This window comes from Pelophylax lessonae (genome assembly GCF_965119305.1).
Source record: "Pelophylax lessonae genome assembly, chromosome: 3".
NCBI classification, from domain to species: Eukaryota; Metazoa; Chordata; class Amphibia; order Anura; family Ranidae; genus Pelophylax; species Pelophylax lessonae.
Genome location: NC_138770.1, coordinates 19,170,726 through 19,193,369, shown reverse-complemented (window position 1 = coordinate 19,193,369; position 22,644 = coordinate 19,170,726). Strand labels below are relative to the sequence as shown.

The following is a 22,644-nucleotide window of genomic DNA, read 5'->3' as shown; positions in this document are numbered from 1 at the left end:
TGGTTCCCCTAAACCAGGACTCAGCCCACATCAGACAGCTTTGTCTCTGAGGATCTTACAATTCCCCCCTCAAGGTTAACTAGTAAATGGGTCCTCTGATCTCCTACCAGTTCATTTCTTTATTTATGGACCTTAGTCAGAGAGTGAGGAAACAACGAGAACTGTCTTTTATAGGAGTGACAGTGACGAGGGGATTATAGGATGAGTGTCCTCCTCCCCCTCTATCACTCATTGCCATCTTCCCAACACAAGAAGTCCTGCACTTCCTTTTTTAGTCCATGATTTAGTCATGAATAACAGCGGGGCTGAGCCCCACCAGAGGTCAGAGAGTGAGGATGGGGGGAGAACAACCAAGATGAAGACTGGACTGATCCTGAAGACCACCATCATTGGGTTACTGACTCCTCCCTCATTATCACTTTCTGTTTAAGGTTCCAAAGTTGGAGGATGTTATTACATTATTATCAACATGTAAAAGTCTGTCCTCCAATCAGATCATCAGATATAAATGTGATATAAATTAAAGCATAAATCGGTGCAATCATGTAGTGTAAAGAATGGTGTATAAATATTCACAGAAACATTCAGCCAATGGCAGCTTACATTCAGAAAGTTTCTTTCACTAAACACAAAAACAAATCAAATGCAGCCCAAAAGAAAATGAAAATACATTTCTTCCCCCAAATCTGTAGACAATAAGTGGGAAATAATTTCCCTACTCTCCTCCTTCCTCTTCCTCCACAGTATATATGGGGGGGGGGGTAGAAAATATGAGCGGAGCCTGCACAGGGACGTCCCATCTCGGCCATCCCAGGGAAGGGGTATCGGAGTGAAGGATCACATTGTGAAGCTTGTTTAGTCCGCACTGCTCAAGTCCCGGCTTTGTAATTCTATCATCTTGGATTTTAGTGTTGAATAAAGCAGATAGACGGAGAGCACTAGAGGGGGTGTTATTTTCTACCCCCTCCCCCCCATATATACCGTGGAGGAAGAGGAAGGAGGAGAGGAGTGAGCGATATCCCTAGAGGGGGAAGGGATCTGTGGGACTCGCTGGTAACACAGGAGTCAGATGGGAAGGTGAGTGGAAGTGACCACCAGCACCTTTCTCATCTGCAATTTCTGCACTCGCACTTTATCATTTATATTGGCCCTGACTGATGACACGTGTCACATGACACACATTTCTATCCTCTTATTGGACGATCACATTACTATTTATTCATTTCCTGACACTGTTTAATAGATTTCATATTTTTGAATTGTAAGTCTGATTGTTACACGGCGCGGTGATATCGCACAGATTGGATTATTATTTCCCACTTATTGTCTACAGATTTGGGGGAAGAAATTTATTTTCATTTTCATTTGATTTTTTCATCAGATATAAAATGTCCAGCTGGTAGGAAATGGGCGTAACAAAGAGAATCCATATTATGTTTATACAGTATCTCACAAAAGTAAGTACACCCCTCACATTTGTGTAAATATTTTATTCTATCTTTTCATGTGACAACACTGAAGAAATGACACTTTGCTACAATGTAAAGTAGTGAGTGTACAGCTTGTATAACAGTGTAAATTTGCTGTCCCCTCAAAATAACTCAACACACAGCCATTAATGTCTAAACTGCTGGCAACAAAAGTGAGTACACCCCTAAGTGACAATGTCCGAACTGGGCCCAATTAGCCATTTTCCCTCCCCGGTGTCATGTGACTCATTAGTGTTACAAGGTCTCAGGTGTGAATGGGGGCAGGAGTATTAAAATTTGGTGTTATCGCTCTCACTCTCTCATACTGGTCACTGGAAGTTTAACATAGCACCTCATGGCAAAGAACTCTCTGAGGATCTGAAAAAAAAGAATTGCTGCTCTACATAAAGATGGCCTAGGCTATAAGAAAATTGCCAAGACCCTGAAACTGAGCTGCAGCACGGGGGCCAAGACCGTACAGCGGTTTAACAGGACAGGTTCCACTCAGAACAGGCCTCGCCATGGTGGACCAAAGAAGTTGAGTGCACGTGCTCAGCGACATATCCAGAGGTTGTCTTTGGGAAATAGACATATGAGTGCTGCCAGCATTGCTGCAGAGGTTGAAGGGTTGAAGGGTTGGGGGGGGGGGGGGGGGTCAGCCTGTCAGTGCTCAGACCATACGCCGCACATTACATTAAATTGGTCTGCATGGCTGTCATCCCAGAAGGAAGACTCTTCTAAAGATGATGCACAAGAAAGCCCACAAACAGTTTGCTGAAGACAAGCAGACTAAGGACATGGATTACCGGAACCATGCCCTGTGATCTGATGAGACCAAGATAAACTTACCAGGTGAGGAGTACAAAGACAAGTGTGTCTTGCCTACAATCAAGCATGGTGGTGGAAGTGCCATGGTCTGGGGCTGCATGAGTGCTGCCGGCACTGGGGATCTACAGTTCATTGAGGCAACCATGAATGCCAACATGTACTGTGACATACTGAAGCAGAGCATGATCCCCTCCCTTCGGAGACTGGGTCGCAGGGCAGTATTCCAACATGATAACGACTCCAAACACACCTCTAAGATGACCACTGCCTTGCTAAAGAAGCTGAGGTTAAAGGTGATGGACTGGACAAGCATGTCTCCAGACCTAAACCCTATTGAGCATCTGTGGGGCATCCTCAAATGGAAGATGGAGGAGCGCAAGGTCTCTAACATCCACCAGCTCTGTGATGTTGTCATGGAGGAGTGGAAGAAGACTCCAGTGGCAACCTGTGAAGCTCTGGTGAACTCCATGCCCAAGAGGGGAAAATAATGGTGGCCACACAAAATATTGACACTTTGGGCCAAATTTGGACATTGTCACAGGGGTGTACTCACTTTTGTTGCCAGCGGTTTAAACATTAATGGCTGTGTGTTGAGTTATTTTGAGGGGACAGCAAATTGACACTGTTATACAAGCTGTACACTCACTACTTTACATTGTAGCAAAGTGTAATTTCTTCAGTGTTGTCACATGAAAAGATAGAATAAAATATTTCCAAAATGTGAGGGGTGTACTTACATTTGTGAGATACTGTAGCAGTCGGTAGAGGGGATAGAGAAGAAGTCTGTAATACAACATAGAGTATATAGCGCAGGGGTCAGGAGTCATAATATTGGTATTCAGTAATCAGTGGTGGATTACATGTATTTATGTCATGTATGTATTTAGTGTTAATGACCAACCTGTGCTGATCTCTGTAGGAGTGTCCTCCTCTATAAATGTCCCCGTTATTCCATCCTCCTCCATAGACTGCTGATCATCCCTCACATATGTCTCTTCTTCTTCTACTTTAACCTCAAATTCTATATCGATTGGATCTCCACTCTAAACCAAGAAAATTAGATAGAATATCATCTGTAGGTTATAAGCTTTAGCATTGTGATATTATAAAAAAAAAAAAAAATTAAAAAAAAAATAAAAACACACATCCTCTCCAGAAGTCCATGTTCTAGATGCTCCAATCCACCAACCTTGTAACAGAGAGGGATGGTGTGACCTTCCTGTGTGGAATCCCGGGAATACAGAGGACGGGGACATCTCTCTGGTGAGTTTCTGTAGCTGGATGACTCCTCCATGGTGTCCTGATACAGATCTTTGTGTTCCTTTAGAATCTCTGACTCCTCCATCACCCCATCCTCATCATCCTCCTCTTTTATCTCTTCTTTAACCTCAACTTTAGAATCTCTCAGGTTTCCACTCTGAATATATAATAAAAATGACATCAATGGTAACAATGCAGATAATGTACAGATCCTAATGATACTATCAGTGATTGTTCCTCATCTACCTGATGATGGTGAGGGATGGTGTGACCTTCCTGTGTGGAATCCCGGGAATACAGAGGACGGGGACATCTCTCTGGTGGGTTCCCATTACTGGATCCATCTGTAGGAAACACACACACTGACTGAATACATTGTTTCTATGTGTTTATCAGATGATGGGGGATCTAGGTGGAGCCTCCGTACTGCTCTCTCCTTTACAATAAAGTCTCCTCTTACCCGGTGATGTGAGGGGCGGCTGATTCTCCATCATGACGTCCTTGTAGAGATCCTTGTGTCCTTCTAAATACTCCCACTCCTCCATGGAGAAATAGACAGAGACATCCTGACACCTTATAGGAACCTGACACACACAATGATACAGTCACCATACAGACACATCCCTTGTCTGTTACTGGATAATGTCCCAGAATTCCCAGCACAGCTCACCTCTCCTGTCAGCAGATGGACCATCATGGTGGTCAGTTCCAGGATCTTCTGCTCTCTGTTCCTCTCAGTTATCGGAGAACGAGGTGGAGGCACCATGGTGGGGATTTGGGTCCTGCTCCATCCTCCTGAGATTGGCTCTCCACTAGACTCCTTCACTACAACACAATCCTACAGATCAGGAGAAAGATAAACCGATATCAATCATCTGACATCATCTAAATGTCTATAATAAGAACATGGTCTTTTGACCAGACTAGATAAGAGTGGTCATGTGACCTCCCAGATTCCTCCTCACCTCTCTGGTCAGGACTGTGTTTTATTAATAGAGGTAAGAGTGATGTCATGAAAAATTGAAAAAAGTGCTAATAATATAGTTGTGCTGCTACCAAGATCCAATGTGTGGAAATGAATGTATGTGAAAGTTAATTGGTGTGCTACAATGTGATCAGTGTTCATATAAATAAATAAACATTTATATATATATACAAAATTGCAATATATAATCCACCACGTAATAACAATTCAAACAATAATTGATAAGTGTTCAAACGTGTGCTATGTCAACACCGTGACCACACATAAAAGTCCAAAGAAAATATCCAAAACTCAGTAAATTGTCCACCGGGTGAGATACAATATAAAACAATGAAGGTAATATGCTGAGTCTACAGCCTAACGACACAAATTGTCCAATATATCTGTTGAACAAACTCAGTCTTTGTGCCCTTTTGCATTTTGTATCTGGTAAGAAGCACATCTAGAAGGTGGTGGGAAACTTTCACCAACTTGTCGTGATCACTTCATCACCAGTTTATTTTCATCACATCATCATCTTTTCGTTGCACAAAGACTGAGTTTGTTCAACAGATATTTTGGACAATTTGTGTCATTAGGCTGTTGACTCAGCATATTACCTTCATTGTTTTATATTGTATCTCACCCGGTGGACAATTTACTGAGTTTTGGATATTTTCTTTGGACTTTTATGTGTGGTCACGGTGTTGACTTAGCACATGTTTGAACACTTATCAATTATTGTTTGAATTGTTATCTTCCAAATTGTGACCTCCCAAAATCCTCCTCACCTCTCTGATCAGCAGGTAGATGATCTCCAGAGTGTGGCTTAATAACCTCTCAGTCATGTGACTCTGATCCTCCTCCATCCTCAATGGTGTGGTGGTCATGTGATCTTTGCGGGTTTCTCTGTAGACGGATAATGAAGAATTATCTGGATTGCATTGGTTGGACAATATTAGGATGGGGATATAAGGGATTAGGCGGGTTGCCCCTAGTGGGAATTGGAACATGTAGATTGGGTTAATTAGGGGGATCTTTTTATACAGTATATATAGTGGTCACAGGTTATCTGAGACCATCAAGACCAATGCAGAGCCCAAAGCCCTTGATTGGACAGGAGGAGGGACAGTCCACTGCCAGAGTGTAGGGGAATAGAAGAGAGTGCCGTATTGAGGGATCAGAGGATCAGATAAGTAAAAGTGCTTTTACTCTTTCCCTACACCAAAATTACCATGTAACCCTTGAAGTGGGGCTGCCCCCATTATACGAGGGTTAAATGCTCATTTGGGTTTTGGTAATTTTTTGTTTCCTTAGAGATGGGCTTTAAACAAAATTACATTTTCACACACGATAAAATCTGCATGTTATGCTTGTAAAAACAAAGCGTCCCCCCACACACACACACACAATTATGTCAACTCTTAAAACTGTGTGTTCCCATGAAAAAGTGTCTAAATTCGCTACCCAACATGGTGCAAAGACAACGCTATAAAAGCGCTGTCAGGGACTCAATACCGTGCGCAGGCGCACTGGCGTCGCTAACCGGCGAACGCCTATGCGCATGCGCTGAGGCTACCTTGGTAGAGTTTGAGGCTACCTTGGTAGAGTTTGGGGCTACCTCGGCGGAGTTTGAGGCTACCTCGGCAGAGTTTGAGGCTACCTCGGCAGAGTTCGAGGCTACCTCGGCAGAGTTCGAGGCTACCTCGGCAGAGTTCGAGGCTACCTCGGCAGAGTTCGAGGCTACCAAATTGGCGCCAAAACTGCCTATTTAAACACAGCTGTCACTCTAGGTGGTTGCTGTGTTGTCTTCAGCTCTCCTGTATTCTGTGCCTGTTATATCTGCTGTTCCTGTTTACCTGACCCGGCTTGTCTTTGGATTCTGATTACCTGCTGCCCGCCCTGACCTTGGCTTGTCCTGACTATCCTCCTGTCTCGTCCTGATCTGTTTACCTGCTACCGGCTATTGGTCCTGGACCTGTTCCTGGCTCTCCCAGGGAATGCGGGGGGCCGCGACCTGGTGTTAGCAAGCAGCCAAATCCATCCCCACCATCTGGGGCCCTGGTGAAAACCGGCTAACACTTAGACTCTGCGCGTCTGGTGAACCTGTGCCACGCCAGTTACCCGGTAAGCCACTCCTCTTACGTCAGGCTCTGGCACGTTACCCCGTGACAGTACAACACAGCAATGACTGAGCCTGCTAGAGGAGCCTCTCCTATGGACGACATCTGCCAGCACCTTGCGGCCCTTACCCAAGCCGTTAAGTCCCTGCAAGAGGGCTATACTTAGTTGGAGGGGCGTGTTCAGTCCCTAACCCCCTCCACGGACCCTACAGTTTCTGCTACTTCCATGGCTCCCTCTGGGAATCCCTCCGGTCCGACGGTGGTGATGCTGCCTTCTGAGCCCAGGGTCCCTACGCTGGAAATGTTTTCTGGGGATCGGAGCAAGTTTAGAGCCTTCCGCAATGCCTGCGAGCTGTACTTCTCCCTGCAACCCCCGAACCTTCTCCTTGGAAGCAACCAAAGTGGGGTTCATCATATCCCTGCTTCAAGGTGAACCTCAGTCCTGGGCTCACCGCCTGCTTGAAGAGCGCAGTAACCAGCTGGACTCCATGTCGGCTTTCTTTAACGCAATGGCGCAGTTATACGAAGACCCGCAGCGCACTGCTACAGCAGAAACCGCGCTCACTTCACTTCAGAGGATTACGTCACTGACTTCAGGCGTTGGAGTACGGACACTCACTGGAACGACGCAGCCTTGCGACATCAGTTCCGCCTGGGTCTTTCAGAAAACTTGAAAGATGAACTGGCCCAAGTGGGTTTACCCGAGACCTTAGAGGCATTAATCACCCTGGCTATACAGATAGACCGCCGACTCCGTGAGCGTAGAGCAGAGGGGTCCACGCAGCAGACCCGCCCAGTCTAGATGTTGCCACAGGTTCCTAATCCCGTCCACACCTTCTCCTCCGGTGCCCATTCCAGCAATACTGCTCCAGTTACTGCTGAATCAGATACGTCTGAGCTGATGCAACTTGGGCTTATGCGTCCTTCCTTATCAACAGAAGAACGCTCACGACGACGTCAGAACAACCTGTGTCTGTACTGCGGAGAAGCCGGACACTTTGTACGCTCATGCCCAGCAAAGATGCGTAAGTGTCTTTCTATATTCCCCTCAAGTTATCCAGTTTCTGTCAACAATACCACTCACCTGGCTCTCTCTATCTCATTCCAGCTCCCAGAAGGCCCGATCCTGGTCACCGCTATTATTGATTCCGGGGCATGCAGCTGCTTCATTGACCTTACCTTTGCTGCTCATCAACGCATCCCACTTCGACCCAAGTTGCAGGGACTCTCCATCTTCCTAGCGGATGGGTCCCACATCAAGTCCGGGCCAGTAACCCAAGAAACCCCTCCATTGCCTGTGGCCACTCTCGAAGGACACAAGGAGTCGTTGTGCCTGGATTCCATCTCTTCTCCCTTGTTTCCGGTTATTCTGGGGTTACCCTGGTTTCAGGCGCACAACCCACAGATTAATTGGACTTCTGGAGACGTCAAGTTCCAGTCCCCTTACTGCCAGAATTATTGCTTGCCAGTACGCCATAGTGCTCCTAGCACCCTACTCTGTATGGATGCTGATAAGGAGATACGTTCCTCTGTCCCAGTATCCTATCAAGAATACTTGGATGTCTTCAGTAAACAGGGGGCTGAGACCTTACCCCCCCCCCCCCACCGCCCCTATGATTGTCCAATTCAATTGCTTCCGGGGGCCGAGATCCCTTTCGGACGTATCTTTCCTTTATCAGAACGAGAATTGGGTACCCTTAAAGACTATGTGACGGAGAATCTAGAGAAGCGTTTCATCCGACCCTCTACTTCTCCGGCAGGAGCTGGGATCTTTTTTGTGGAGAAAAAAAGACCATTCACTTCGGCCATGTGTGGACTACTGTGAGTTAAATAAAATTACGGTCAAAAACCGGTACCCCCCTACCCTTGATTCCTGAACTCTTCCAGAGACTAAGAACCGCCTCTGTATTCACCAAACTGGACCTGCGGGGAGCCTACAATTTGGTCCTTATTAGGGAGGGGGATGAATGGAAGACAGCATTCCGCACCCGATTCGGGCATTATGAATATTTGGTGATGCCTTTCGGGCTCTGCAATGCCCCGGCCACCTTCCAGCACTTCATCAACAACATCTTCAGAGACTATCTGGACATCTTTGTAATTGTCTACTTGGACGATATCTTGGTCTTCTCTTCCTCCCTGGCCCAGCACAGAGAACACGTTAAAAAGGTACTCCACCGACTCCGGCTACACAGGCTCTACGCAAAACCCGAGAAATGTGAATTTGAACAGCAGAGTATCCAATTCCTCGGGTTAATAATCTCCTCTGAAGGGGTCAAAATGGACCCTCAGAAGGTCTCCACCATCCTGGATTGGCCCGCACCGGTGGATAAAAAGGGGATTCAGCGTTTCATAGGATTCACAAATTTCTACAGGAAATTTATCAAGGGGTTCTCTTCCATCATCGCCCCTATTACCCTGCTCACCAAACAAGGTACCCGCTTCCACTGGTCTCCCTAGGCGCAAGTCGCATTTACAGCCCTGAAGGAGCTGTTTACTTCTGCTCCTATCCTCAGCCACCCGGATCCCGCCCTGCCTTACATCCTCGAAGTAGACGCCTCGGAAATCGCAGTAGTAGCAGTCATTGCCCAGCGTCAAGGTCTCAGGGACCTGATTCATCCGGTAGCTTTCTTCTCCCGTAAGCTTTCTCCTGCGGAGAGGAACTATGATGTAGGGGATCGGGAACTCCTTGCCATCAAGACCGCCCTGGAGGAGTGGAGGTATCTATTGGAAGGGGCGGCACATCCCATACTCCTCTACACGGATCATAAGAATCTGGGGTATTTGAGGACGGCCAAACGTCTGAGACCTCGCCAAGCAAGGTGGGCACTTTTTTTTCCTAGATTTACGTTCCATATAATGTACCAACCGGGTTCCAAGAATATGAAACCCGATGCTCTCTCTCAAATGTACGACAGTTCTAAAGAGATCCTTGTACCTGACACCATCTTAACCCAAGGTAACTTTCTACTATTACAGTCTGACCTTCTTACCGCTCTGAGACAAGCCACAGTAAATGCTCCCCATCCTGCTGGAACTATACTGGTACCCAGAAATGGACTGCTATGGAGAGGGGATCAAATTTACATTCCAGAAAGTGCTTGTGTGTCCATCCTTGGACTGTATCATGACCACCTGATGGCTGGTCATTTCGGGATCCATAAGACCCTGGATCTTGTGCAGCGCATGTTCTGGTGGCCCGACTTGGAGAAGTGTTGTAAACGACATGTTTCCTCCTGTACTGTCTGCACACGAAGCAAGGCAACCCGAAATAAGGCATGGGGCCTGCTCAGACCACTACCAGTCCCTGACAGACCATGGAAGATGATTGCCATGGATTTCGTCGTGGAACTTTCTCCATCAGACGGTTATTCTGCAATCTTCGTGGTAGTAGACCGTCTGTCGAAAATGGCTCACTTCATACCACTAAGAGGTACACCCTCCGCACTTGAGGCGGTGCAGGTCTTCATCAGGTAAATTGTAAGACTCCACGGGGTCCCAATGAACATTGTGTCGGATAGAGGTGTCCAATTTACTTCTCGCTTCTGGAGAGCTTTATGTGATTCACTGAAAATCAAGCTGTCAATGTCCTCCGCATACCATCCCCTAACTAACGGGCAGACTGAGAGGACCAACCAGACCCTCAAACAATATATCTGATGCTTCACCACCTTTGTTCAAGATGACTGGGTCTCGCTACTACCATCAGCAGAGTTCGCATACAATAACGCCAAACACTCGGCTACAGGTCAGTCCCCATTCTACGCTAACTACGGGTTTCACCCATCTTTCTTGCCCTGCTTTATTCCTGAACCTACAGTGCCAGCAGTCCGGGATATCTTGGAGTTCCTTAAGGAGAACTACAAAGTCTTACAGGATGCCATGACCAAGGCTCAGACCTCCAATAAAGAGTTATTTGACAAAAGAAGGAGAGGTGAGTTGGTTCTCCAGCCTGGCAACCTGGTATGGTTAGCCACCACCAATCTCCGATTGGCATGCCCTTCCAAAACTGGCACCAAAGTTTATTGGCCCGTTCCCTGTGAGGAGAAAATTAAATGAGGTATCTTACGAATTGACGCTTCCCGATTCCCTCAAGATCCATCCAGTCTTCCACGTTTCACTCTTGAAACCTGCAGTACCTGATTCCTTTCCTGGTAGAAGTTCGGAACCACCTGCTCCTGTCACCATCAACGGGGATGAAAAATTTGAGGTGGAGGCCATCCTAGACTGCAGAAGGCGGAGGAACCAGCTACAATACCTGGTTAAGTGGAGGGGCTACGGCCCCGAAGAAAATTCCTGGGAACCGGTACAGAATTTCCATGCCCAGGACTTAATCCAGAATTTTTTTCCCGCAACCATCCCCACAAAAGGAACCTTTTGGGCACCTGGAGGTTGCCCTTAAGGGGGGGGGGCAATGTCAGGGACTCAATACCTTGCGCAGGCGCACTGGCATAGCTAAAAGGCGAATGCCTATGCGCATGCGCTGAGGCTACCTCGGTAGAGTTCGAGGCTACCAAATTGGCGCCAAAATGGCTTATTTAAACACAGCTGTCACTCTAGGTGATTGCTGTGTGGTCTTCAGCTCTCCTGTATCCTGTGCCTGTTATATCTGCTGTTCCTGTTTACCTGACCCGGCTTGTCTTTGGATTCAGATTACCTGCTGCCCGCCCTGACCTTGGCTTGTCCTGACTATCCTCCTGTCTCATCCTGATCTGTTTACCTGCTACCAGCTATTGGTCCTGGACCTGTTTCTGTCTCTCCCAGGCAATCTGGGGGGCCGCGACCTGGTGTTAGCAAGCAGCCAAGTCCATCCCCACTATCTGGGGCCCTGGTGAAAACCGGCTAACAGTTAAGCCCCGTACACACGTACCGATTGTTGGCCGTAAATATTCGGCCGACGACCGATTGTAGGCTTGTTAGTATGATGCTTCCGACAGCCGACAGCGCACTTTCGGCCGAAAAGAATCTGTCATGTAGGCATTAAAATTTTTGTTGGCCAACACCAGAACAGCCGATTGTTCGCCAGTCAGTACAGAATTCGGCCGACAATCAGCAGATTTGTAAGACTGGGCATGCTCAGAAAAGAAAAAACACACGTGACATCACTTGAGCAATCGGCTGCTGTTGGCCGACAAAATTCATGTGCAGTCTTTTGCAGTTTTCAACAGACACGACAGCCCTGGACAAAAGACGGCCGATCGTTCGGCCGACGATCGGTACGTGTGTACGGGGCTTAAAGCCCCGTACACACGTACCGATTGTCGGCCGTAAATATTGGGCCGACGACCGATCGGCCGATTGTAGGCTTGTTACTATGATGCTTCCGACAGCCGACAGCGCACTTTCGGCTGAAAAGAATCAGTCGTGTAGGCATTAAAAGCTTTAAGCCCCGTACACACGTACCGATTGTCGGCCGAACGATCGGCCGTCTTTTGTCCAGGGAAAACTCCAAAAGACTGCACACAAATTTTGTCGGCCAACAGCAGCCGACTACAGAAGTGATGTCATGTGATGGTTAACTTTCCGTGTGTTTTTTCTTTTCTGAGCATGCCCAGTCTTGCAAATCTGCTGATTGTCGGCCGAATTCTGTACTGACTGGCGAACCATCGGCCGTTCTGGTGTTGGCCAACAAAAATTTTAATGCCTACACGACTGATTCTTTTCGCCCGAAAGTGCGTTGTCGGCTGTCGGAAGCATCATACTAACAAGCCTACAATCAGCCGATCAGTCGTCGGCTGAATATTTACGGCCGACAATCGGTACCTGTGTACAGGGCTTTATACTCCGCGCCTCTGGTGAACCTGTGCCACACCAGTTACCAGGTAAGCCACTCCTCTTACGTCAGGCTCTGCCACGTTACCCCGTGACAAGCGCCTACAGGTCATTCATTTAGAGAAACCCGGTAATAATGGCCCCAGAATCATTGCTCTCACTCTAGTGTGCGGCCAATACCCCCTTTGTGACAGCGTAATATAAATGACAGGTCCTCTTTAAGGAGACATTAGGGGGTCTATTAGACCTCCAACGTCACTTATGGACCCCAGCGAAGCTGATGAAATACAGATCGGGATCAACCAGCTTCTTCACTGACTACAGTGACCAGGGAATGATGGCACTTAACCTGGAAGTGATGAAATGCTCATCTCTTCTGGATTCATTCACCAGAGAGGAGATCTGAGAACTGATCACCCTCCACTCCATCCACCATGCCGATCCTGGGCACATGGTTAATATAGTGAGGCATGGAGATATTTGTATCTTCAGAGGAAGGGTGGGAAAGGGCAAGTTTCAGGAGAACCCAAATCCGAATCTCATCCCTCATTACAAGAGACTGCTAAGGTGAGAAGATGATTGGTGGGAAAGGTGACAAATCTCCAGAATGAAGAGAATTTTTTGACCCCGTAAGTGGAGGAATGTTCTGACCCTGAAGGGGTTACACTAGGTTTCCACACTATATATGTGTGTATCATCATCTGCTGGAGATAAAAGATGTCACAGTGACTATGGAGGAAGAGGATGGACATGACGGGGGGGTTGCTGGGTGTAAACAGAAAATAAGATCTTATTACCTTGTCTGCTACCACATCCAGCAATGTCTCCTCTCTACTTCCTCCCAACTCACCTTTCACCCGAAAACGTCTTTTATACTTGACATCACTTCCTGTGACATCACTTCCTGTCTACAATTGACATTACTTCCTGTCTTCTATAGATACTTCCTGTCTGGGTAGAAGTGAGATCACCACCTTGTGGAGCTCAGAGGAACTGCAGCCCTGAGAAATGTCTCATAGGGTGAACACGGCCTTGTACTGTGTGTGTATCTAGTGTATATCCTTATAGATGGGTCATCTCCACTCCCACCAAGGGGGGAGAAATATATTACTGCCTATTACCATCACATGCTCACCCCCCCCCCCTTTCCTGGCCAACCAGGCTGCATGCTTGGATTAACAGTTTGGTATTTATTTCCTGGTTGACCTCACACAGTTGTTTTTTGGTTTCTTTGATTTTACCACTTAAGCCCCGGAAGATTTTACCCCCTTCCTGACCAGGCCCTATTTTGAGATTCGGCACTGCGTGACTTTAACGGACAATTGCGCGGTCGTGCGACGCTGTACCTAAACAAATTTGACGTCCTTTTTTTTCCCACAAACAGAGCTTTCTTTTGATCACCTGTGCGATTTTTTGATCATGCGCTATAAACAAAAAAATAGCGACAATTTTGCAAAAATAACAATATTTTTCACATTTTTTTTATATTAAATTCCCCATAAAAATGTAAAAATCAAAATTTTTTAACATTTTTGGCCAATTTGTTTTCTGCTACATATGTTTGGTAAAAAAAAATCGCAATAAGCGTTTCTCTATCGCTCATTGACAGACGTAGTCCTCGGTGATACAGCACCTTCGGGTTATGTTGCCTCCACAGGAGCAGGACTAGACAGGAAATTAAAATGCTCTGGCCACACCCTAGGGGCAGTCCCAGAGGGTATATCCTCTCTCTCTCTGCCTCAGCAAATCAGTTATTTTCTGTCTAGTCAGGAGTAAGGACCTAGATACCTTGCTGGGATCTTCGGTCCTGGCAAGATTTTTTTCTTAAAAAGATTTTTTAGACAGCTTTTTTTCTCCAGTGTTCCTGTGAGATCTTCAAGCAAGAAAGCTGAACTGGGCGACGGGCTGGATGTTGAGATCCGGTGGTCACCCCAGTTCAGCCTACGAGCGCGTGCAGGCCATAGCTCCGCGCTGGGTCGGCCGCGACAAAGTCCCATTAAGGGACTGACCCCGCGAGTTAAACGTCTCGCTGAAACGCCAAAGACCATGAGTCACGGCGTCCGTATTGGTCGACAGCCCTCCCGCCCCGGTGGAGAGGGGTACTGTCAGGAGTTGGTGCCCGCCTGGTTCCGGTATGGTGAGTAGTATGTTCCCCCTTTCCCCCTGAAGAGTCTTGTGGTGAACGCGGGCCCCTCTCTGTATGGTAAGATAGAGTCCCCCTCTATCCTATAACATGGCACAGATCCCCCTACTTTGAGTGTGATTTTATGTGCAAAAAGCCAGGAGGCTTGGTTTGGGAGCTAACAATCTAATTGTATATATGTTTAAAAGATTGTAATCAGTGGCAGTCTGGGAATCTTACTGTGATAAGAATAAGGTACCTACCAGTCAGAAGCCACGGACATGTAGACTGCCTTCCTAGTCAAATCTCCAGCTATAGCAGGCCTTCCGAATGGCCATGCGGTCCGCCAGGGCCGGTACCGCCAACCACGCCAAAAAATCCCCATGCAGAGATAGTGTTGTGTGCTCTGCAGCACACCGCTATTCGGTACAGGCCGCCGCCATTTTTTTTGCTGGATTGCACGAGCCGCCATTTTGGCGTAGCCTCGTGTCTCCAGCATGGGGGCGGCCATGTTTGAGGTGATCCAAACACCTCGTGGAGCTAGGGGAGGCGCCGGAAGGCGTGCAGAGGGGCGGAGCCGCCTCCTTTCTTCCTGGGCAGCCAGCCAAAAGACTTCCTGTTTGTCAAGACAGCGCTGTAACCTGTTGCAGTTAAACTCTGAGCATCAAGTGGTGAGCCTGGGGGTCTATCTCTCTCTCTCTCTCGATCGATAGGGATCCCTAGCAGGTAACACTAAGGGGCTTTTGTGGCGCTGGGGGTCTGAAAAAAAAAAAAAAAAAAAGTTTTTTATTTTTGAATTATATTATCCGGGAAGTTACTGGAATAATCATGGACCCTGCCACACAAATTCCCCCACCTGTTTCCCTCGAGGGGGCCACGGGACCCGCCGGTGCACAGAGTGTGGAGGCATTTACAGCAATTTTGGAGTCTATGGTGGCTCGGGTGGAGGCGGCCTGTCAGGGACGAGGGTCAAGGAAGCGACCCCCGCCTACCCCTATATTATCTGACACCTCTGACTCAGATTCAGAGATGGTCACTGCAGCTGCAGGTCCCTCTGCAAGGGCTGTTACCTCAGGTAAAGCTCCCTCAGACAGTGAGGAGGACGTTCCTTCTCCCGCTATAATTCAGGAAGAAGCATTGGTGGACGCACTAGTTGTGGCAGTGCGGGAAACCTTAAGACTTGAGGTTTTACCGGCAGAAGCAACTGATACAGAGATTCCTTTTGGTACTAACAAGCCCATCAAAACGGTGAAGGTTTTTCCTGTACCCAAGTGTTTTGGTAATAAGATTAAAGGAGAATGGGAGCATTCTAAACGTACCTTTACTATTTCCAAGCGTATTGCTAGACGCTATCCGTTTGAGGAATCCATCATTAAGAAATGGACGGTACCACCAGTGGTGGATCCACCTATTTCCAGGCTGAATAAAGCCACGGTTATCCCAGTGGAGGACACTTCGTCCTTTAAGGATCCGGTGGATCGAAAGATGGAAGCAGAGTCCCGCACTATCTTCTCTCTGATAGGGTCAGCATTTAGACCAGTAATTGTTATTGGTCTAGTTTCCCAGACACTTACGGAATGGGCGAGATTGGTACGCCAAGACCTTAGGGGAAAAGATATTCCCCAGGAAACATCTGATTTGATGGAACAGATTATACAAGGGCTACAGTTTATCTGTGACGCAGCCTTGGACACTACTCCCCTATTAGGGCATGCATCTATGTCAGCGGTAATCCTCAGACGTGTGCTGTGGTTAAAATGCTGGTCAGCTGACCTAGGTTCCAAAAAGACCTTGACGAATCTCCCCTTTCAGGGGAATCGTCTATTTGGGGCCACCCTAGATGAAATCATTAAGGATGCCACTGGGCGCAAGAGCACTTTTTTGCCACAGGCTGCTAAAGCTAAGGGACCTCGCAACAAGCGAGGACCTTTCTTTACCGCCCATAAAGGGTTCGCACGCCCGGCAGGAACAAGCGGGAAAGGCAAGACTCCTCCAGGAGGGTTCAAGAAAGGCTGGTCGGACAAACAGAGGACCAACTCAGCCAAACCCGAAGCAAAGGAGTACACAGCCTGAAGGTGCGCCCCCACCCGGTTTGAGGGTGGGGGGACGTTTTCACCGGTATTCAGGACATTAGATCGAGCATCAACTACTACTACCGGTGCGATTCTTCCCTTCCAACATTTAAGTACTACAGGGAGCGGTAGTCACCGTTCCCTGAATAGATCTTTTCCTTTACCTTTTCCTAAGATTAGTCTCAATTCCCCACAGGAATCGGATCTGGTTGACCAGACAGGCCAAGAAGCCTCTAGCCGGGTGACTTCGGTCCCTGAGGTTCAACCAGAAAAGATCACCCTTCCTGATAGTAATCAGGTATCTGATAAATGTGTGGGAACAGAAAACGACCAGACTTTCTCGGATGGTCGGGGCCAGATAGCTCTAGGGACGCCTGGTTCAGATCCAGTCAGCGCCAGTGGTCCTAGAAATTCTAGGCTGGCCTCGTCAAGCCGGCCTGGCCGACTTGGACATGCTAGTCGCAGACGTTCCGTGGGAACTTCGTCTCAGGGAGTGTCTGTGGTCTCAAGGACCAATTTACCATCGTGCTTTACAGTCGCTGGTTTTAATGGCCTGGCCATTGAGACCCAAGTACTGAAGGACAGAGGTTTGTCAGCTTCAGTCATTCCTACCCTTATTAAAGCAAGGAAAGCGACTTCCAGCAAAGTCTATTATCACACATGGAAGACTTATATTGCGTGGTGCGAATCTTTAGGATTTCCTCCACGTACCTATTCGGTGACTCGAATATTGGCTTTTTTGCAACAAGGGGTTGAGCAGAAGCTAGCCTTGAGCACCATCAAGGGTCAAGTTTCAGCATTAGCAATCTTCTTTCAGAAACCTTTAGCTACCAAGTCCTTGGTGCGGAATTTCATCCAGGGGGTGCGGCACCTGGCTCCACCAGTCCGCGCGCCCTTACCGCCCTGGGATCTTAATTTAGTTTTGTCGGTTCTACAGAAACCTCCCTTTGAAAACATCAGGGAGATTCCCTTGCTTACTTTATCCCAGAAGGTGGCCTTCTTGGTGGCTATTACTTCTGCACGCAGGGTGTCAGAACTGGCTGCATTATCATGCCAGTCCCCATACCTAGTGATTCATAGGGATAAGGTAGTACTTCATCCTAAGCCATCCTTTCTTCCTAAGGTGGTTTCAGATTTTCATCTGAATGAAGATATTGTACTACCTTCCTTGTGTCCTCAGCCCAAGCATCATCGGGAACATGCGTTGCATTCCTTGGATGTGGTTCGGGCAATCAGGGTATACCTGAAAGCTACGGAATCATTCCGTAAGATGGATTCACTTTTTGTGATCACGGATGGCCCCAGAAAGGGTTTGCCTGCATCTGCCGCGACCATTGCCAAATGGATTAGACAAACGGTGGTACAGGCTTATTCTATTAAGGGTCAGAGTCCTCCGTTCCCTGTTAGGGCGCACTCCACTCGAGCGCTCAGTACTTCCTGGGCCTTCCGCCATCAGGCGTCAGTGGTCCAGGTATGTAAGGCGGCCACCTGGTCGTCGGTACATACCTTTACAAAATTCTATAAGATTGATGTGATGGCATCGGCGGATGCCTCATTTGGCCGCAAGGTTTTGCAGGCCGCAATTTGAGGAGACCGGTGGTCTACCTCGAGGGTTTTTTTCTGTTTAAAAAAAAAAAAAATTTTCTTTTTTTGTTGAGTCTCATCATTAAGGATGAGCATTGTAAACTTCTAGTTGGCACCGGTTGGGCCTTCTAGATTGGGATTTGATTTCCATTTTCCCACCCCTCATTTGTGATACTGCTCTGGGACGTCCCGAAGGTGCTGTATCACCGAGGACTACGTCTGTCAATGAGCGATAGAGAAAAATGGATTTTTGTAAAATCTTACCGTAAAATCCTTTTCTCTTAGCTCATTGACAGACGTAGTCCCCGCCCCTCTGTTTTTGAGTTGGGTTGGGTTAAAATCTCTAAAGACTGCTTTTTGACATAACTGATTTGCTGAGGCAGAGAGAGAGGATATACCCTCTGGGACTGCCCCTAGGGTGTGGCCAGAGCATTTTAATTTCCTGTCTAGTCCTGCTCCTGTGGAGGCAACATAACCCGAAGGTGCTGTATCACCGAGGACTACGTCTGTCAATGAGCTAAGAGAAAAGGATTTTACGGTAAGATTTTACAAAAATCCATTTATTTTGATTGAAAAACGCAAAAAAATTTGCGCAAACCAGAGTATTCAGAGTCTGGAATGCAATTTTGGGGGACTCAAAATTTGGGGGTGTGAAAGAAAAAAGTCTTTACTACTTTCCGACCTCCCTATAGTAGTTTTATTGCTACAGGGCAGCCGTGCTGCTCAGAACCCCGTATATAGACGTGATCCTGCACTTCCAGGTAGTGTGCGCAAGTGCGCTCTGCCGGCGGCTCCCTACCACTGTGATTCTACACAGCAGGTCCCGCAGACGCGATGTCCGCCGGCACCCGCTGATCGTTCGGTACACAGGCAGAATGGCAATCCGTCTATGTAAACAAGGCAGATTGCCGTTCTGTCAGTAGGGAAGGCATAGATCCTGTGTTCCTGCAAAGCAGAGGCACTGATCCATGCCTTCCCCTAGTAAAAGCACCTCCCCCAATACAGAAGCACTGGCTAGGCACACATTTATCCCTTTGATCGCCCCTGATGTTAACCCCTTCCCAGCCAGTGTCATTAGTACAGTGACAGTGCATATTTTTAGCACTGATCACTGTATTGGTGTCACTGGTTCCCACAAAGTGTCAGTTAGTGTCTGATTTGCCCGCCGCAATAAAGTCCCGCTGTAAGTCACCGATCGCCACTATTACTAGAAAAAAAAAAATTCCATAAAAATATCCCATAGTTTATAGATGAGATAACTTTTGCTCAAACCAATTAAAATACGCTTATTGAGATTTATTTTAAACAAAAACCTGTAGTAGAATACATATTGGCATAAATTGATGAAGAAATTTGATTTTTGTACATTTTTATTGGATGTTTTATAGCAGAAAGTAAAAAATATTGTTTTCTTTTTTGCTTATAGCGCAAAACTTTGAAACCTCAGAGGAGATCAAATACCACCAAAACAAATCTCTATTTGTGGGAAAAAAGGACAACAATTTTATTTGGGTACAGCATCGCACGGCCGCGCAATTGTCAGTTAACAAGTTCAGCCCTGGAAGATTTACCCCCCTTCATGACCAGGCCATTTTTTGTGATACGGCACTGCGTTAAGTTAACTGAAAATTGCGTGGTCGTGCAACGCTGTACCCAAATAAAATCAAAGTCCTTTTTTTCCTACAAATAGAGATTTCTTTTGGGGGTATTTAATCACCTCTGCGGTTTTTATTTTTTGCGCTATAAACAAAAAATGATGACACCTTTGAAAAAAAAAAATATATATATATATATATATTTTTTACTTTCTGGAGAGTGGCACCTGTAAAAACAATCAAGCGGCTGAACAGCCCATATGATTGGTTTTTATGGTGCGAATCACCGGCAGAAAAAGAAGATATGTGAATGATGCCTGTAGCTCCACCCATCATCCCGATATCTTCACTCAAAGTCCATGACGTCATATGAGGTGGTTGGGCGGGAAGTGGTTTAATACAGGAGAATAAGGTCTGCGCCCCCCTAAGCATCCGCTTATTTGTAGAGACATAAACCATTTGGAGTGCCAGAATCCCAATCTTCTTCTCATTGGTATAATGTCAAGGATTTTGCAGACACAGGAAATTAACTTTTCAACGTTAGCAAGCATGTTGTGTGAAGGTCCTTCTTCATTATAATCACAATGTGGGGGAGAGAAATCCTCTGCACCTTCCTCCAGTACGGCATCCATATCCTTTCCATTCCCTCCTGTCTCTGCATCCTCTAGGACTGGCATATCGGGATCTGACTCCGGTTGGGAAGCTGGATCGGGAGAAGAGGCGGGGAGTTTTGGAGCTCTGGACAAAGATGGCCGTATTAAGACGTAATCTGTCCAAGGAATGGCGACAGAAAATTCTGCTTTGGTCAGGTAGCCCACATGTTGTGTGTCTGAGAAAGAGCTAGAACCAGAAACGGACATTGGTGGTAAAGCATGGAATTTATATACAGTCCACTATTTTAGACAGATAAGACAGGGTCACCCTGTACCTCTGACCATTACTCTATTATTTTTTAGGATAGAATCAATATTTTTCATTCCAGCTTCCATTGCATTGGAAGAGAGGCAAGGGTTAACGCAGGTTCACAGGCTGCACCTGCAGACAGATATACCCCCGAAGAACAAGACAAACACATGAAGTTACCATCAGAAGATGCTGCAACCCCCCAAGGACACATCCAATTATCATGATTGAGTATACCCTTTAGGGACACAGCATCCTCCAATGACAACTCATATGGCTAAGCTCATGAAGGCCACATCAAGCAAATAGGGGACTCATTATCAGGGCTTGTTTTCTCAGAGAATAGGTGCAGGAACTCCCCCTTTCTTTGCCCCTACCCACCTCTGAGCATTATTCCTAGGTTCCACCCCCTACCCACCTCCGGACACCATTCCTTGGTTCCATCCCCCTACCCACCTCTGAGCACCATTCCTTGGTTCCGCCCTCTACCCACCTCTGAGCACCATTCCTTGGTTCCACCCTCTACCCACCTCCGAGCACCATTCCTTGGTTCCACCCTCTACCCACCTCCGAGCACCATTCCTTGGTTCCACCTCTACCCACCTCTGAGCACCATTCCTTGGTTCCACCCCTACCCACCTGTGAGCACCATTCCTTGGTTCCTCCCTCTACCCACCTCCGAGCACCATTACTTGGTTCCACCCTCTACCCACCTCCAAGCACCATTACTTGGTTCCACCCTCTACCCACCTCCAAGCACCATTTCTTGGTTTCATCCCCTACCCACCTCCCAGTACTGCCCTTTTTGACAATACTGAACCAGGTATCATTTTGTGGTGCGAAGTAATTTGTATGGGATTTGTTAATGATAACAAGAAAAACTGTAAAATAGATTCCCTGCAGCCAGTAACAATAAAGACCCCCACCAGTATCAATAGTTTCCCTAACAACAATGAAGCACCTGTAACAAAATCCCCCCTAGCAACAATAGACTCCTGGCTGCAACAAAAGATCTCTGCACAGCCAGCACCAATAGACTCTCCATCAGCCTGCAACAACAGACCTCTCCCTCAACAGTAGATCTCACCCAGCAACAACTGACCTCCCAGAAATGTAAGACCCACCCCCCCCCACCCCCAGCAATAGTAGGTCCTCCACCAGCAACAAAAGACCCCCCTGCCAAAATAGATCCCCTCCATCTAGAATAGACCCCCCAGCAGCGGGCATCAATAGACCCTGCAGCACACTCCAGCACCCCTTGCCATTACATACAGTCAGTGCTAGAGGTGTCCTAACTGCATTCCCCCGCATTGCTGCTGAAAAATATCCCTGCTTATTATGCTGGAAAACCTCCTCCTGTTCATAAATGTCTAATCTGACATCCTGCAATGCAGGTAGAAGTGTCCCAGTTGGGGTTTGAACTGAGCAACCCAGTGCTGCAAAGTGATGACCACTAAGACATTCTGCTGCTCTGTCCTTCTGTTCAATTTGCACCACTCTTCTAGAATGACCTTCTAGCTTAACCACCATAGAGAAAAAGGCGAAAGAAAATTCTGCTTTCGTCAGGTAGGACACATGTTGTGTGCCTGAGATAGAGCTAGAACCGGATACAGACATTGGTGGTAAAACTGCTTCCTACTCCGGTACAAGAGACACATTGTCACTCCAAGGCTGAGTATTGAGCGGACCTTTGGCAGAGCCAATCTTCTCTGATTTAGAATTGGCTCCCTTTCTCCTGGTCTCCACCATAGCTATAAGTGAGGGTATTCCCCTGTGGGGTACTCATGTAATAGGGTGCAGGAGATAGGGTGCAGTGTGTCTGAAAGGAGTACGCGGTAACCCAGGTGTTGACTGTCCGGCAACGAGTGGTGAAAGGGCACCTGAGTAGCTTATCACGGTTCTAGATGGAAGTGGCATTAAAGGGTGTGACCAGTGGTGTGATCACCTGAGAC

The 22,644-nt window shown here is 47.2% G+C and overlaps 2 protein-coding genes across 2 annotated transcripts in view; both read right to left on the bottom strand.

Moving 5' to 3' along the window:
- LOC309550239 (uncharacterized protein) overlaps positions 1-22,644 on the bottom strand; it is a gene marked incomplete at both ends in the record, with an annotated part of 1,760,330 nt that overhangs the window by 591,836 nt on the left and 1,145,850 nt on the right.
- LOC309548798 (uncharacterized protein) overlaps positions 1-22,644 on the bottom strand; it is a gene marked incomplete at both ends in the record, with an annotated part of 266,454 nt that overhangs the window by 1,115 nt on the left and 242,695 nt on the right. Inside the window, 3 exons of the mRNA XM_082248740.1 lie at positions 3,637-3,714; positions 3,804-3,901; positions 4,018-4,141. Of these exons, the coding sequence (XP_082104866.1) occupies positions 3,637-3,714; positions 3,804-3,901; positions 4,018-4,141 (300 nt within the window). The remainder of the gene's footprint in view (positions 1-3,636; positions 3,715-3,803; positions 3,902-4,017; positions 4,142-22,644) is intronic.